The 11,904-nt window shown below is 31.6% G+C and overlaps 1 protein-coding gene across 1 annotated transcript; it reads left to right on the plus strand.

Moving 5' to 3' along the window:
- Positions 1 to 5,272: 5,272 nt before the first annotated feature.
- Positions 5,273 to 8,656, plus strand: LOC111612448 (acidic leucine-rich nuclear phosphoprotein 32 family member A-like). The gene is made up of 3 exons (XM_023353663.1): positions 5,273 to 5,293; positions 8,219 to 8,416; positions 8,492 to 8,656. The coding sequence occupies exons 1-3, from the start codon at positions 5,273 to 5,275 to the stop codon at positions 8,639 to 8,641; spliced, it is 369 nt and encodes a 122-aa protein (XP_023209431.1). The 3' UTR covers positions 8,642 to 8,656.
- Positions 8,657 to 11,904: the final 3,248 nt, after the last annotated feature.

The following is an 11,904-nucleotide window of genomic DNA, read 5'->3' on the forward strand; positions in this document are numbered from 1 at the left end:
CCACAGATGATGATATTTTTTTTTGTTATTTTCTCACATTTGTTTTGTAAATTTATTACTGTGTTGAATGCTCAATAATTTAATTTTATCTAGTTTTTTTATACATTTTCTACAACGTAACCACTTAAATTAATAAATGGGTCTCATAACTCTCATGAGAAAAAGCGAGAACAAGAACTAGTATGGTGCCCGTTAGTTAAAGCAAATTTTGTCCTGTCTTTTTTAGCAGAAATGAGAAGCATAAACACAAAGATCATTTATTGCATAACAACACTTGGGCCAGTGTCAAAATGTTTACCAGGTGGCTCCTCCTCAATCACGTCAACCTGCTGACTCTTCATACAATTCTTTAGTTGTACACATCCCAGATGTAACAAGAACATCATCGAACTCTACAAATTCATTAAAGTCAACATCAGCATCAGCAATTTGTTCCCACACACCTTTCAGTTGCAGCTCTTCTTCAATGTCACCATCTTCCATTTCATGCTCACCATCAGCAACAATGCTCTGACCATGGTCTTGTCCATGCATAAAACCTACATGGTAAAAACAATTTGCAATTGTCTGAGAAGTTACACCTTCCCATGTATACACATGGTTTGCAAGAGATTTGGTCTTATATCTTGAATATAATTTTTTTTCCATTTGTAAGAAAGTGTGTTGGACAATCAACTATTGATAGTATTGTTTGAAAGATATTCCCAGATCAAGTGGCTGAAGTTGGCTTGTGCAGTTAGGTGGGGAAAAACAAAGCTACAAAGCTCCACGTTTCTCAGACCCTTCACATTATTGGAATGTACAGGACAACAATCTAGAAACAGCTACTTTCCTGTTCTGTGAGCCCATGTGTGCATCAAATGAGTGAAGAAACTCTTCAAATAGTTCAGTTGTCACCTAAGATTCATTATTATTTTGATGCTTGCAAGACAGAGTGTGGATCTTTTTGAAACATCTTAGGTTTCTGTATTTTCTGATAGCAAGCTAGGGATACTTCTCAGAGCCATCTTCATTGACTGTAAGTAGCTGTTATTCTTTCCTTTTTCGCCCTTAAAAGTTAATGTTTTGTTTGACATCACATTGTAAATAAGGCCTGTCTCATCACAATTGAAGCCATTTCGTGACTCATATCTCCAAAATTTTTGGGAGCTGATTGCTCTTCCATGTTTTGATGGTTACCTTGTCTACACTCTTGCTTTCTCCACTTACAGTATTGTATACTAAACCATGTCTCACTTTAAATTTTGCAAGTCAATCATTTGATGCAGTAAATTCCTCAGGATTTCCATTTTTGCTGCAACATCTAAGGCTCTCTGGCAAACAAGAGTACCATCAATGCTAATGCCCACTGCATACGCTTGATGAATCCAATTGATTAAAATAGATTCAAGTTCCTTGAATTTGCTACCTCTAATCTTGCTATACTTTGCTTTTGAGTTGCCAGATTTTTCATTTACTCATAAAATCTCTTTGTTTTTAAGAATCGTATTGACTGTGTAAGCAGATTAAATATCTTAACAATGTCAACTTGTTTTGTTTGAGGATTACTTTTAACGTGCTATATGATCTGCACCTACAAAGATTGAAATATGGGAAGATTACAAAGCTGAACTTTTATGTCTGCAAGAAGAAACACAAGACATAACAAAAATTATGAATCTAGTCTGTATTATTTTATATCCTTACCTTTTTTTTTCAAGGTGGTGATGCGACATTTCTGGCTACTTTTGGTAACATTGTCAGTATGAAATGTTACTGTTACATGAGCATGATTTCAAGGTGCGATATTCTGGAACACATATCGGGAAGTTTGAACCAGAAGTAGTTTACCTCCACTAATCAATGCGTTACAGGAGGGCACTAATGCGTGGCTGTAACGTTAGCAGTGAGAACTGTAATGATTGATTATGTATATAGTTCACACAGTGTGCAATGTTTTTTTTGTTTTTTTTTTTTTAATTCAGTATCCAGAAACGTCCAATTATTAATTAAAGGTTGAAAAGAATATTATGTTTACCAGAGATGGAGCTAGAAAAAAAATCCATTATTTCGAGTTACTTATCCACTAAAAAGAGGTAAAATTACATTGATTTGGTGGGACCTGAAGAAAAATTCATTGTTCCGTGATCTGTTAAAACAAGAATCTACTGTAGTTTATTTATTATTTAAAGAATTTAATTGTGTTATTTTTACCTTAAATTATATATATTTGCTGTTTAAGTTTACCAAAATGGGTATTGTTTGGGCTGTAGTTCTTAATCTTTCTGAAACCACAGAACACAATTCATATACTTTTTATTACATAGAGCATTAGCATCAATATATTCAAAAATTGATAAGCAATTTCATGTTTACTACGCTCGGGAAACAATGAAGCAATAAACTAATAATCTTTAACATATTGAATAAAATAAAATTATTGAATTGTCTACAAATATAACAGTGGGAATAAATTTGAATAAAAATTTTAAAATCTTTTCTTTTGTGGAACACTCTGTAGACATGCAGAACACTGGTTTAGGATCTGGCAATGAATTAATTCACTTTCCATTATTTCTAATGGGGAAGATGATTCAGAATTTGAACAGCTTTCTAGAATGAATTAAATTCAAAGTACAAGGCACCACTGTATACATAGCACATATACACTGAACAACTAATGAATTAGAGATAGCCATCTAATATCATGAACCTCCTTTTGCCCAGAATTAAGCAATGATGTGCCTTGGCATTGACTCAGTGAAATGCCTGTAGCATTGTAGATCACTGTTTCATCAGCATCCCTTGATGGTGTCCCATTGATTTCAAAGGAAGATAGTGTAGGGCTACAAGCATGGATACTAAAGATGTTCAATGATAAGGTAGGGAGATCATGGGAGGTCTTTGAAGCATAGACAGATTTATGAAGTGTTTTTCCAGTCATGTTGAGGTAACTTAGGGGCAAAGAGAAGTGCATTGTCCTGCTGAAATTACCGTGCTTTGGGTGTACAATGCACATAAAGGGGTCCATATGATTTGTTAAGATGATCTTTTATCAGTCACCAATCACTATTGGTGACTGATAAAAGTGGATCTAGAAATTTTTAAAGACAAACTCAGAAAATGTCTTACAAAATCTTTTACTACCTGTGATGCTTGGCTTTATTCAGGAAAATCCTTAGAAAAAGTGAGGTGCAGCTGCATCCTACACATACCTTCTCAATCCACCCCTGTTGGTCATTATTTGAGGGATGATGTCACAGGGAGTAGGGGTCTCATATCATGCCATAAAAATGTTTTCAGACAAACATTCCATTACCATGTGCCTGACTATTCTAAGGGAATACAACAGTTCTGTAGCTTCATGGTAATGTTGTGTTGGACTTCTTTTCCATGAGCCTGAACCAAGGTAAATAATGACACATTGGACCAAGCAATTTGTTTTCAGTCTTCAAAGATCCAATTTCAACCCATTTCCCAAGTGAGATGATGTGCTTTGTGGGTTGTATTCAGAAGGCACTTTCATAAGTTGATGGCTCCTATAGCCCAATGTGATGAGCCATTGATAAAATTTTTTTAGAATACCTGTTTTTGTTGTTTATTGTTGAACTGTGCTGTAATTTATTGCATAGTAACTATCCTGTTGGTGTAATGACCAACAGGATAGTTACTATGATGCAAGTGAAATGCAGTTACTCCCATTCAATGATCTTCTAGCTGTGACAGTTTACCTTGTATCAGATATCTGTCAGTTTGTCTTTCCACATTATTTTTCTCTGCACTCTCAAGACACTATTGTATTGTACATGGGGAAATCCTGTCTGTACAATTTCAAAATGGAGTTACTCAAATGTCTAGCTTCCATAGTTAAAATGACTTAAGTCTTTTCATTTATCCATCCATCATAAAGCAAATTCAAAATTGTAACAGAAACTGAAACTCTTCAATATACTGCCCACATGACAGTCAGCTTTGTGCATTAGATCAGGGTGTCAGTTTGTCAGCTCCAACATTGTGCTATCTCTAATTTGGTCTGTCTTCAATATATTTATGCAGCAATAAGTAGCAAAAAATTCAGAATTGATTTAATTTAAGACACACAATCTATATTCTTCTAAACATACGTCTCATTGCACTATAGCAAACTGGAATATATTAACATATTCAAAAATATTTTTTTTCATCATACTAATAAAAAGTATTGGTTTGTTTTTTATTATTTTGTCATGCCTACTAGTTATAATAAAAGAATAAAATAATTCCAATAATTTTATTTTAATATTAATTATGCATTTTTTCCTACCTGAATACTTTCTCATTCTTATGAATTTTTCATAAAACTTATTAGATTCACAAAAAATATATCTTACTAACTTTATGCATTTTACTAAAAACAATAGTTTTGTTTTTATATTGGTACAAAATACTGATATTTAATTCAGATAATACCAGTATTTCAGGGTTGTAAAACTGGTCTTGATATACTAGTGTCCTGATATTGTACTGTACAGCCTTAAGCCCTGGTCACACTATGCGATTTCAGCTGTACAGGTGACTGCAACTGCAACAAACGCAAGTGACGTGTGTCTTCTCATGGTCACACATTGTTTGCAACTCAGAAACATGTGACCCTATAATAAACCAATAAAATTACAGTGGCTTGTTTTTGACTACTTTTGTGAGTTTGCCAACATTTTATGGAATTTTAGCCACTTTTCTTATTAAAATAGCAAGCAAGTTCCTTTTCTGGAATGAATAAAAGAAAAAAGGCGATTATTTTGATAAAGCTGGCGAGAATACACGAAAAGATAAAATCTTTGATAAAACGAAGAATTAAAATCCCACAGGTATTCATGAGCCTGAATAAGCTCGATCAATCTTGATTCTGTGAAAGTATTAATCCTCTGTTAGCCATGATGAACTATTTTCAATGTTGTCACTGTATGGCATGGCACAAAGGCGTTTGTTGATTGGATGCGCATTTGCAATTGTCGCAAGTAGAACAAACTTTTTGTTTCTAGTTGTGGTTGCAGTCGTGCTGGGTTTTTGAGGGGGATTACTAGTTAATGGGAACAGCCGTCGCGGTTGCAGTCACCTGCGCGGCTGGAAATCGCATAGTGTGACCAGGGCTTTAGTTACCCACATACATAGACTTGTATGTGCGTGTATGTAATGTCTTTGATTAAACATTCATGTCATTGTTCAAACATCTAAACACATTAAACATTTATGTCTTTCACTAGACATTGTGTTGTTTTCAGGTAAGTGTTGTTGATAATTACTGGAATATGATATGACCTATAGTCAGTCATTGGTAATGTTGAATATCAATATGACAAATTGTTTTTCAGGTTCATTGTTTCTAGAGTTCACACAGCGCTGATTAAGAATGTTTATTTAGTAATATAATACAAGCATATGCTATATATTTATTTTTGGGGTGTTCTAGGTTCCATTGTTTAAAAAAATTATTGAATTTAAAATCTAAATAGAATATAAACTTTAGCATAAGACCAGTACTAAGGCCTTACATTCTCACCCAAGAGATACAAAGTGATAAAGACTAGTGTTTTTAATCATGTTTATTTAAATTTGATTAGTTTTAAAATAACACTTGAAATAAAAATGTAAATATTTATTATTTCACATAGATATATCCTTTTTTTTTAAGGGTAATTAATATAAAATCCTACTACTACAAAATAACATCAAATAAGTGTCCAACATTGTGATTAATATAAGTGTTTAGCTTTGCTGGAAAAAAATAACTTGTTGCAACATGTCTATTGGTATCTCCTGAATGCACTCATGAATTTGATCTTTTAGTTCATTGGTACTAGCCAAATATTGCTCAAACTTTGTTTCACAGCTCCACAGAAAGTAATATATGTAATTACCAACAATCAGCATGGATTAGATTTAATTAAATGAAAAACAAATGTTTTCCTCTGTTTTTAATGGTTATCATCAGGTTTAGAACTAACAGAATGTGTGTTTTAAAAAGAACGAAAAATGATAGTTAGTCATCAGTCATGCTGAATATCAATTTACAGAATATGTTTGTCACCTGAATGTTCTATTTTACTTCTAGTAATCAGAAGCTTATACTCGAGGAATATGATAAGATTAGGCTAGGAGAAGAAGGCATTACCTTACTGAGAAATATTATTCATTTAGAGCATTTTTCTACAACCAGAACCCAAATCTCCTGTGCAGGATTAATGTCAGCATTGTCTTATTGGCAGTTTATTACAAGGAGGCTCAAAAACAACATGATAAGTAGAATGTCTTTAGAAGAATGTTTTTCAACTTTCCAACTCTATAATGACTACTGAATGCAGGGTTCTCTTATATGTTCGGACAACAAGGTTATACCAGATGTTGAAAAGATGATTGAAAGTCTCAACTGGGGTCAAAAAAGAACACTTTCAATGGGAAACTTTCTTTATATACATAACCACATGGGCAGTGCACAAGGATGTTGAGATAGTAGTCATCAGAACAGACAAATTCAAAAACATTGTACTAACGAAATGGGACACCTGTAGAAACAGTTTATTCAAGTATATCAGCAGCACTGAGACTCCCAATGGTTATTTGGAGAAAATACAAGCAAGGGTTAATGTATAGCTAATTCTCCCTTAGCAAAGTACAGTAGACCTCCCCATAACGCGGTAGATACATTTTGCTTTATAAGAATTTCGCGTTGTAGGAATCCTTAAATACATGAGCCAATCACAGCTCGACACGTGTGAAGTTTACGGACTATGGCTGTTTGAAAGGTTTTCTTCCATAAAATTAATCGATTCTAGACGAATTCGACTCAATATTTCTAAAATATGTATAATTTTTTGGTAATAATCTGTATAAACTATGCTAAAAACAAAAAATTGTAGGATTACTTACCGAGTGTGCACCATTTGACGTCGCCATTGCTCAAGCTTGTTTTCGTCGTGGAGCAGTGCACTAAACGCCGGCCGCGATTTATGATAAGTTATTTTTCTGCAAAAAATTTGTTGAACTTTGGAGACATTATTAATAGAAATAATTTTTATGGCCGTTGAATAAGAAATGTTTCTTTCACAAGAAATGCATAAAATTACAGTAATGTATTAGACTTAGGGTACCTAATTTACATACTGTACAGACGATAGTTTGCCTAAACTCTCCGTAGCGTGGCACCAGGCAGCAGAAAGCATATATATAATTATAATAAAGTTACAATAAATTAAGTTAATATATAATTATATACACAATACCTAATTTATATATAATTATATGTACAGTACCTAATTTATATATTATACTGTACAGGCGATAGTAATCTTTCCGTAGCGTGGCGCTTGACAGCACAGAAAGTAGTTCGGCTGCCTGATGGCGTTTTACGTAATTATAGGAGTTTTTTTACCGTCGCAATTTTTTCACTGTCTTATAGGAATTGTAATTATAGGAACCCGTTTTATAGGGGGGTCTACTGTAATATACTTGCTGTCTGTTTTTGTACTATTGTATTGAAAAACAAAATAGTACTTTGAATGTACAGTTTTGTTTTTCTGTAAAAATCTGCTTCTATTTAAATATTTCATATTAAACTTTGGAACATAACAAGTCTTCAATATCAGTAAGTGAAAAGTGAATGAGATGCTAATATAGCTTAATTAAATTAAATGTTGTCTTTTTTTTTCTCTCAAAAAATAGTCTTTTGCCCTAGCTAATTAAGATGTCTTTGACTTAGCTACCATACTCATGATATCATTCTATTCCAGTTAAGGTTTTTAAGTTTCTGTAGTGTTACTTGGGCAGAATGTGGTCTCATGTTATAATGAAATAAGATTTCCATCCACATTGGTCAGCAGAGAATTTTTACACAGTTCTGTATTATAATGACATTAGATTTGTATTACCAAACAAACAATAGAATTGTTATTTTAGGTAATCCAGTCTTTGTTTTGATGTTTGTGGTTTTTGTTTCTTTTTGTGATCTGTTTACTGCCTTCTTTTTGTAATATTATATAATATTACTTTTTATCTTGTTACTAGTGGTGTGCCAATAACCAATATATCAAACCAAACTTGGTAAATGTTTACAGCATAACAAACTTGATCAAAACAAAATAACTTTATTTTCACATTTTGACTAAGATCTCGTCTATTTGTTAAACGGAAACTACACCAGTATAATAAGTCCTATTAATAAACAATGTCCATGTAGACAAGAGTACAAACATAAATTGATAAGAGTAAGGACAAAGAGGTAAAAAGAATTAATTGTTTATTATTATTTATTTTTCAGATAACAGAGTTAAATTTGGACAACTGTCGTAGTACATCAGTAGTTGGTCTTACAGATGATTTTGTAAACTTAGAAACTCTGAGCTTGATTAATGTTGGTTTAACAAGTTTAAAAGGTTTTCCAAAACTTCCAAATCTTAAAAAGGTAAATATTTTATATGGTTAATATGATTTATGTTTGAAAATTTTTAAAATTATTATTATAATAAATTATTTTTAGCTGGAATTAAGTGACAACAGAATTTCTGGTGGATTGAATTTATTACAAGGTAGTCCAAAATTGACACATCTCAATCTCAGTGGAAATAAAATTAAAGATCTTGATACATTAGAGCCTTTGGTAAATATTATTAATATTTATTTTTATTGATATTAAATATTCTGTATATTATAGACTGCTTAAAAGTTATGGTAATTTCCATTTTTTAGCATTGTGTTTGTAGATAAAACAGATTAAGTTGAGCTTTCAATCTGTGTTTGTTCAAAGACTTATAATCAGCTTTATGAAAAGAATAATTTATATAAACAATTACAGTAGAGCGTCGTTTATCCGAATCAATTGGGGACTGGGGTTGTTCGGATAACTTATTTTTTGGATAACCGATTATGTATGAAAAAATATATTAACCTATCCCATGTTGAAATTTTTCTCCGTTGCGTGGCGCTTTATGTTGAATTTTCATCGATGTTAAGCCTAACGAAGACTATTGTATTGTTAAAAATTATTTTNAAAAACAATAAAAAATTATACTTCAGAAGTTAATTTAGTATCAAAAACATAAAATATTTGAGTAGTCCAAGACATAGCCAAAGATTGCAGCGCCACAGCACTGGCGAAAATTTAAATTTGCCGACTGGAATTCTTTTGGATAATTGACTTTCGGATAATCGACGCGCTACTGTATTTTTATAATTTTTTTCCTTTAAATGATTAGCCTATGTAAAATAAGTAATTATAAAAATAATTAAATAATAAATTTTGCTCTATTGAATATTATATGTGAATGTACTAAAATATACCCAAATATATTCAGATTTCAGTAAATGTTTTTGAAGGTAGATATTTACTGAAGTCCAAAGAAGTATGACTTCTTTTGAGAGAATAAGAAGTTTAAAGATGCAAATTTTAGAGATTTGTCAGATCTAGTACATTCAGTTATTTACAAGGCATTTAATATCCAAGAAAGATATGATGTATAGAGAATAGACATATCTATTGAATCTACAAGGAAGGCTTTTTGCCCTTGTATTCTTGAAAATACAAGAATATGAGACTTTGGAATAGGAAGTAGTAATACAATACTTAGGAAGGATTAAGGAAGCAATTAAGGCTACCATGGGAAGATGCTAAAATTTTTGAAGAGATTAAAGGGGGAGGAAATAGTTTCCTTGAAAAATGATGAATATTCAAGAAAAGTTTTGTGAACCATGCAATGAACATGAAGGACTTTTTAGTCTATTTAAATAACAAACATGAAAAACAAGCCTTACTTCAAGTACTCTTGAATATAACCTCACCATCAACTTCTATAATCAGATAGGATTGTATAAAAAATTGAAAAAAAAATAATTCATTGCTCAAGATTACAAAATCAAAAAAATCATATGTAATATATTGATTATGTTTAATTTATATACAATTGTATTCAATTTTAGAAGCCATTGTCCTGATGAGGATGATGTACAGTATTTGAAAGTGCTTGAAGTATGCTTGTTTTTCGTGTTTAGTATTTAATTCCATTAACTATTAAAAAGCATTTTTATTGGAATTTCATGTCTGAACTTTTCTCTCCTTGTGTTCTCAGAATAGAAAGTTCACAAAAATTGAAAAACTTTTGAAGATGGACTCACATTTATAGTATATTCAAATATTGTATGTATTCCAATAAAAACAAAATTATTTAATTTGACAAAAGATTGGAGATGTTTTATGATTAAAAATGTAGAGTAAAAAGTTTTTAAAACAACTGTTATTAAATATTTAGTACTAAATGATTGTCAAATTATTTATTGGACTATATAAAGGCAAATAGCCATTAATCTGTGAATTGTTCGGCACTATAAGTTGAATTATGTTATTGTAAAGGGTGTTTCAAAATTTACTGTACACTGAAGTTCTTTCTACAGCAGACTTGAAAATATCCTCCAAGGGCCTGAAGACTAATCTGGACACATTTTATTATTGTTGAAATGAATGGTGATTGTTACCTTCAGTCATCAATGGAATGTGGGCTGTTTTTGTAAACCTTTTCTTTCTCCACAGATAATTTAAAGGACTCAGTTGTGGAAATTAAGCGAACCAAGTTGGTTTATCCAAGATAGTTATATATGAAAAAATTTTAATTTGAAAATATCTGAAAAAAAAGGAAAATGACATTACTATACTGTAACTTTTGGAGACATCCTGACAAACTTATAAAACTGGGATAATAAAATTAAATTTAAACAGCTACTTTAATTATGTTTTTGTTGCTTGGTTCCAGAAAAAAATTGCTTTGAGAGGGATGCAGTTTGTATATTTTAATGTTATGTGGGAAATACTCAAGTTATTACTTGTTCTTTTTTTATATTAGTGCTGAGAACAATGTTTCACATGAATTTGTTGATGAGATAATAGGAGTGTGTTTGCAATAATTTTAAGAGCACCAAATTGATCAACTTACAATCCAATACTTTATTAATTTATAAATTGTATTTTTTCTTTAACTCTCTGAACTGTTCAAACCTAGAAAAAAATCTGCTCAGTCATGTCTCTTAGAGCTTCTAAAAAATGTTTTGCATGTTGTTCAAGATTCTTTGTTGACAACCATTATTATTGTATTATTGACAACCATTTGGTCTTTGATAGTTAAGTTAGAACATATTTTAAATCACGTCACGTCAACAGATGCACAGAGGAATTAGACATTCGAAATTTTCATCATTCAATTTGGTTCAAAAAAATCTTGTATTCGTATTCGAAGATTCAGCTGATTTACCTGAGGAAGAACCCAGAAGGGGTTAAGCCAAACATTGTGTCAATAGATTTTTTAAAACCTTGCGGCTTACTGTTAAGTTCAATCAAATTCAATAAAAAAAATCTGAAGAAGACAAGTTTATTGAACCAAGCAAATTCATTTAGCTGTGGAAAACTATGCTATTTGATTTTCATATCTGAAAATAGTTTGATTTTACTTAAACATTCAATACATCTTTCAAGTACTTGACTATGACTTACCATTGTACATGAGTAAATCATTGTGAACTGATTCAAATTCATTTATTAGGTAACCAAAAAAGTTCTGTCGTTTTTTGTGAAACTACACAGTTTAAAGAATGTTACACGCAATACTCAATAGATGACACTAAAATTCCAGCAATATGTTAATCAAGATTTAATGCTGACTCACCTTATATAAAGAGAAGTGGAAAGGTTATCTCTTAAATATTATAAAAATTGACTTGAAGATGAGTACTCCAAACTCTGTAATTCGTGCTTGTATGTTGTATGAGTTTAAACTTGGAACAAGTGCTGTGCAAATGGCTCAAAAAATATGCCAGGCTTTTGGACAAGGTTCTGTTAGCACTCACACCACCCAAAGATGGTTTACAAAATTTTCTTCCAGCAATGAGTCGCTTAAAGATGCGCCATGA

This window comes from Centruroides sculpturatus, unplaced genomic scaffold (genome assembly GCF_000671375.1).
Source record: "Centruroides sculpturatus isolate CEXI.00-Female unplaced genomic scaffold, Cexi_2.0 scaffold1653, whole genome shotgun sequence".
Taxonomy (NCBI): domain Eukaryota; kingdom Metazoa; phylum Arthropoda; class Arachnida; order Scorpiones; family Buthidae; genus Centruroides; species Centruroides sculpturatus.

Bases quoted from the DNA above. Each gene is read 5' to 3' on its own strand.
- LOC111612448 (XM_023353663.1), top strand. From the start codon at position 5,273: ATGACCTATAGTCAGTCATTG. The intron at 5,294-8,218 runs GTAATGTTGAAT...TAAATTGATAAG, and splicing joins TGACCTATAGTCAGTCATTG to AGTAAGGACAAAGAGGTAAA. The intron at 8,417-8,491 runs GTAAATATTTTA...AATTATTTTTAG, and splicing joins AACTTCCAAATCTTAAAAAG to CTGGAATTAAGTGACAACAG.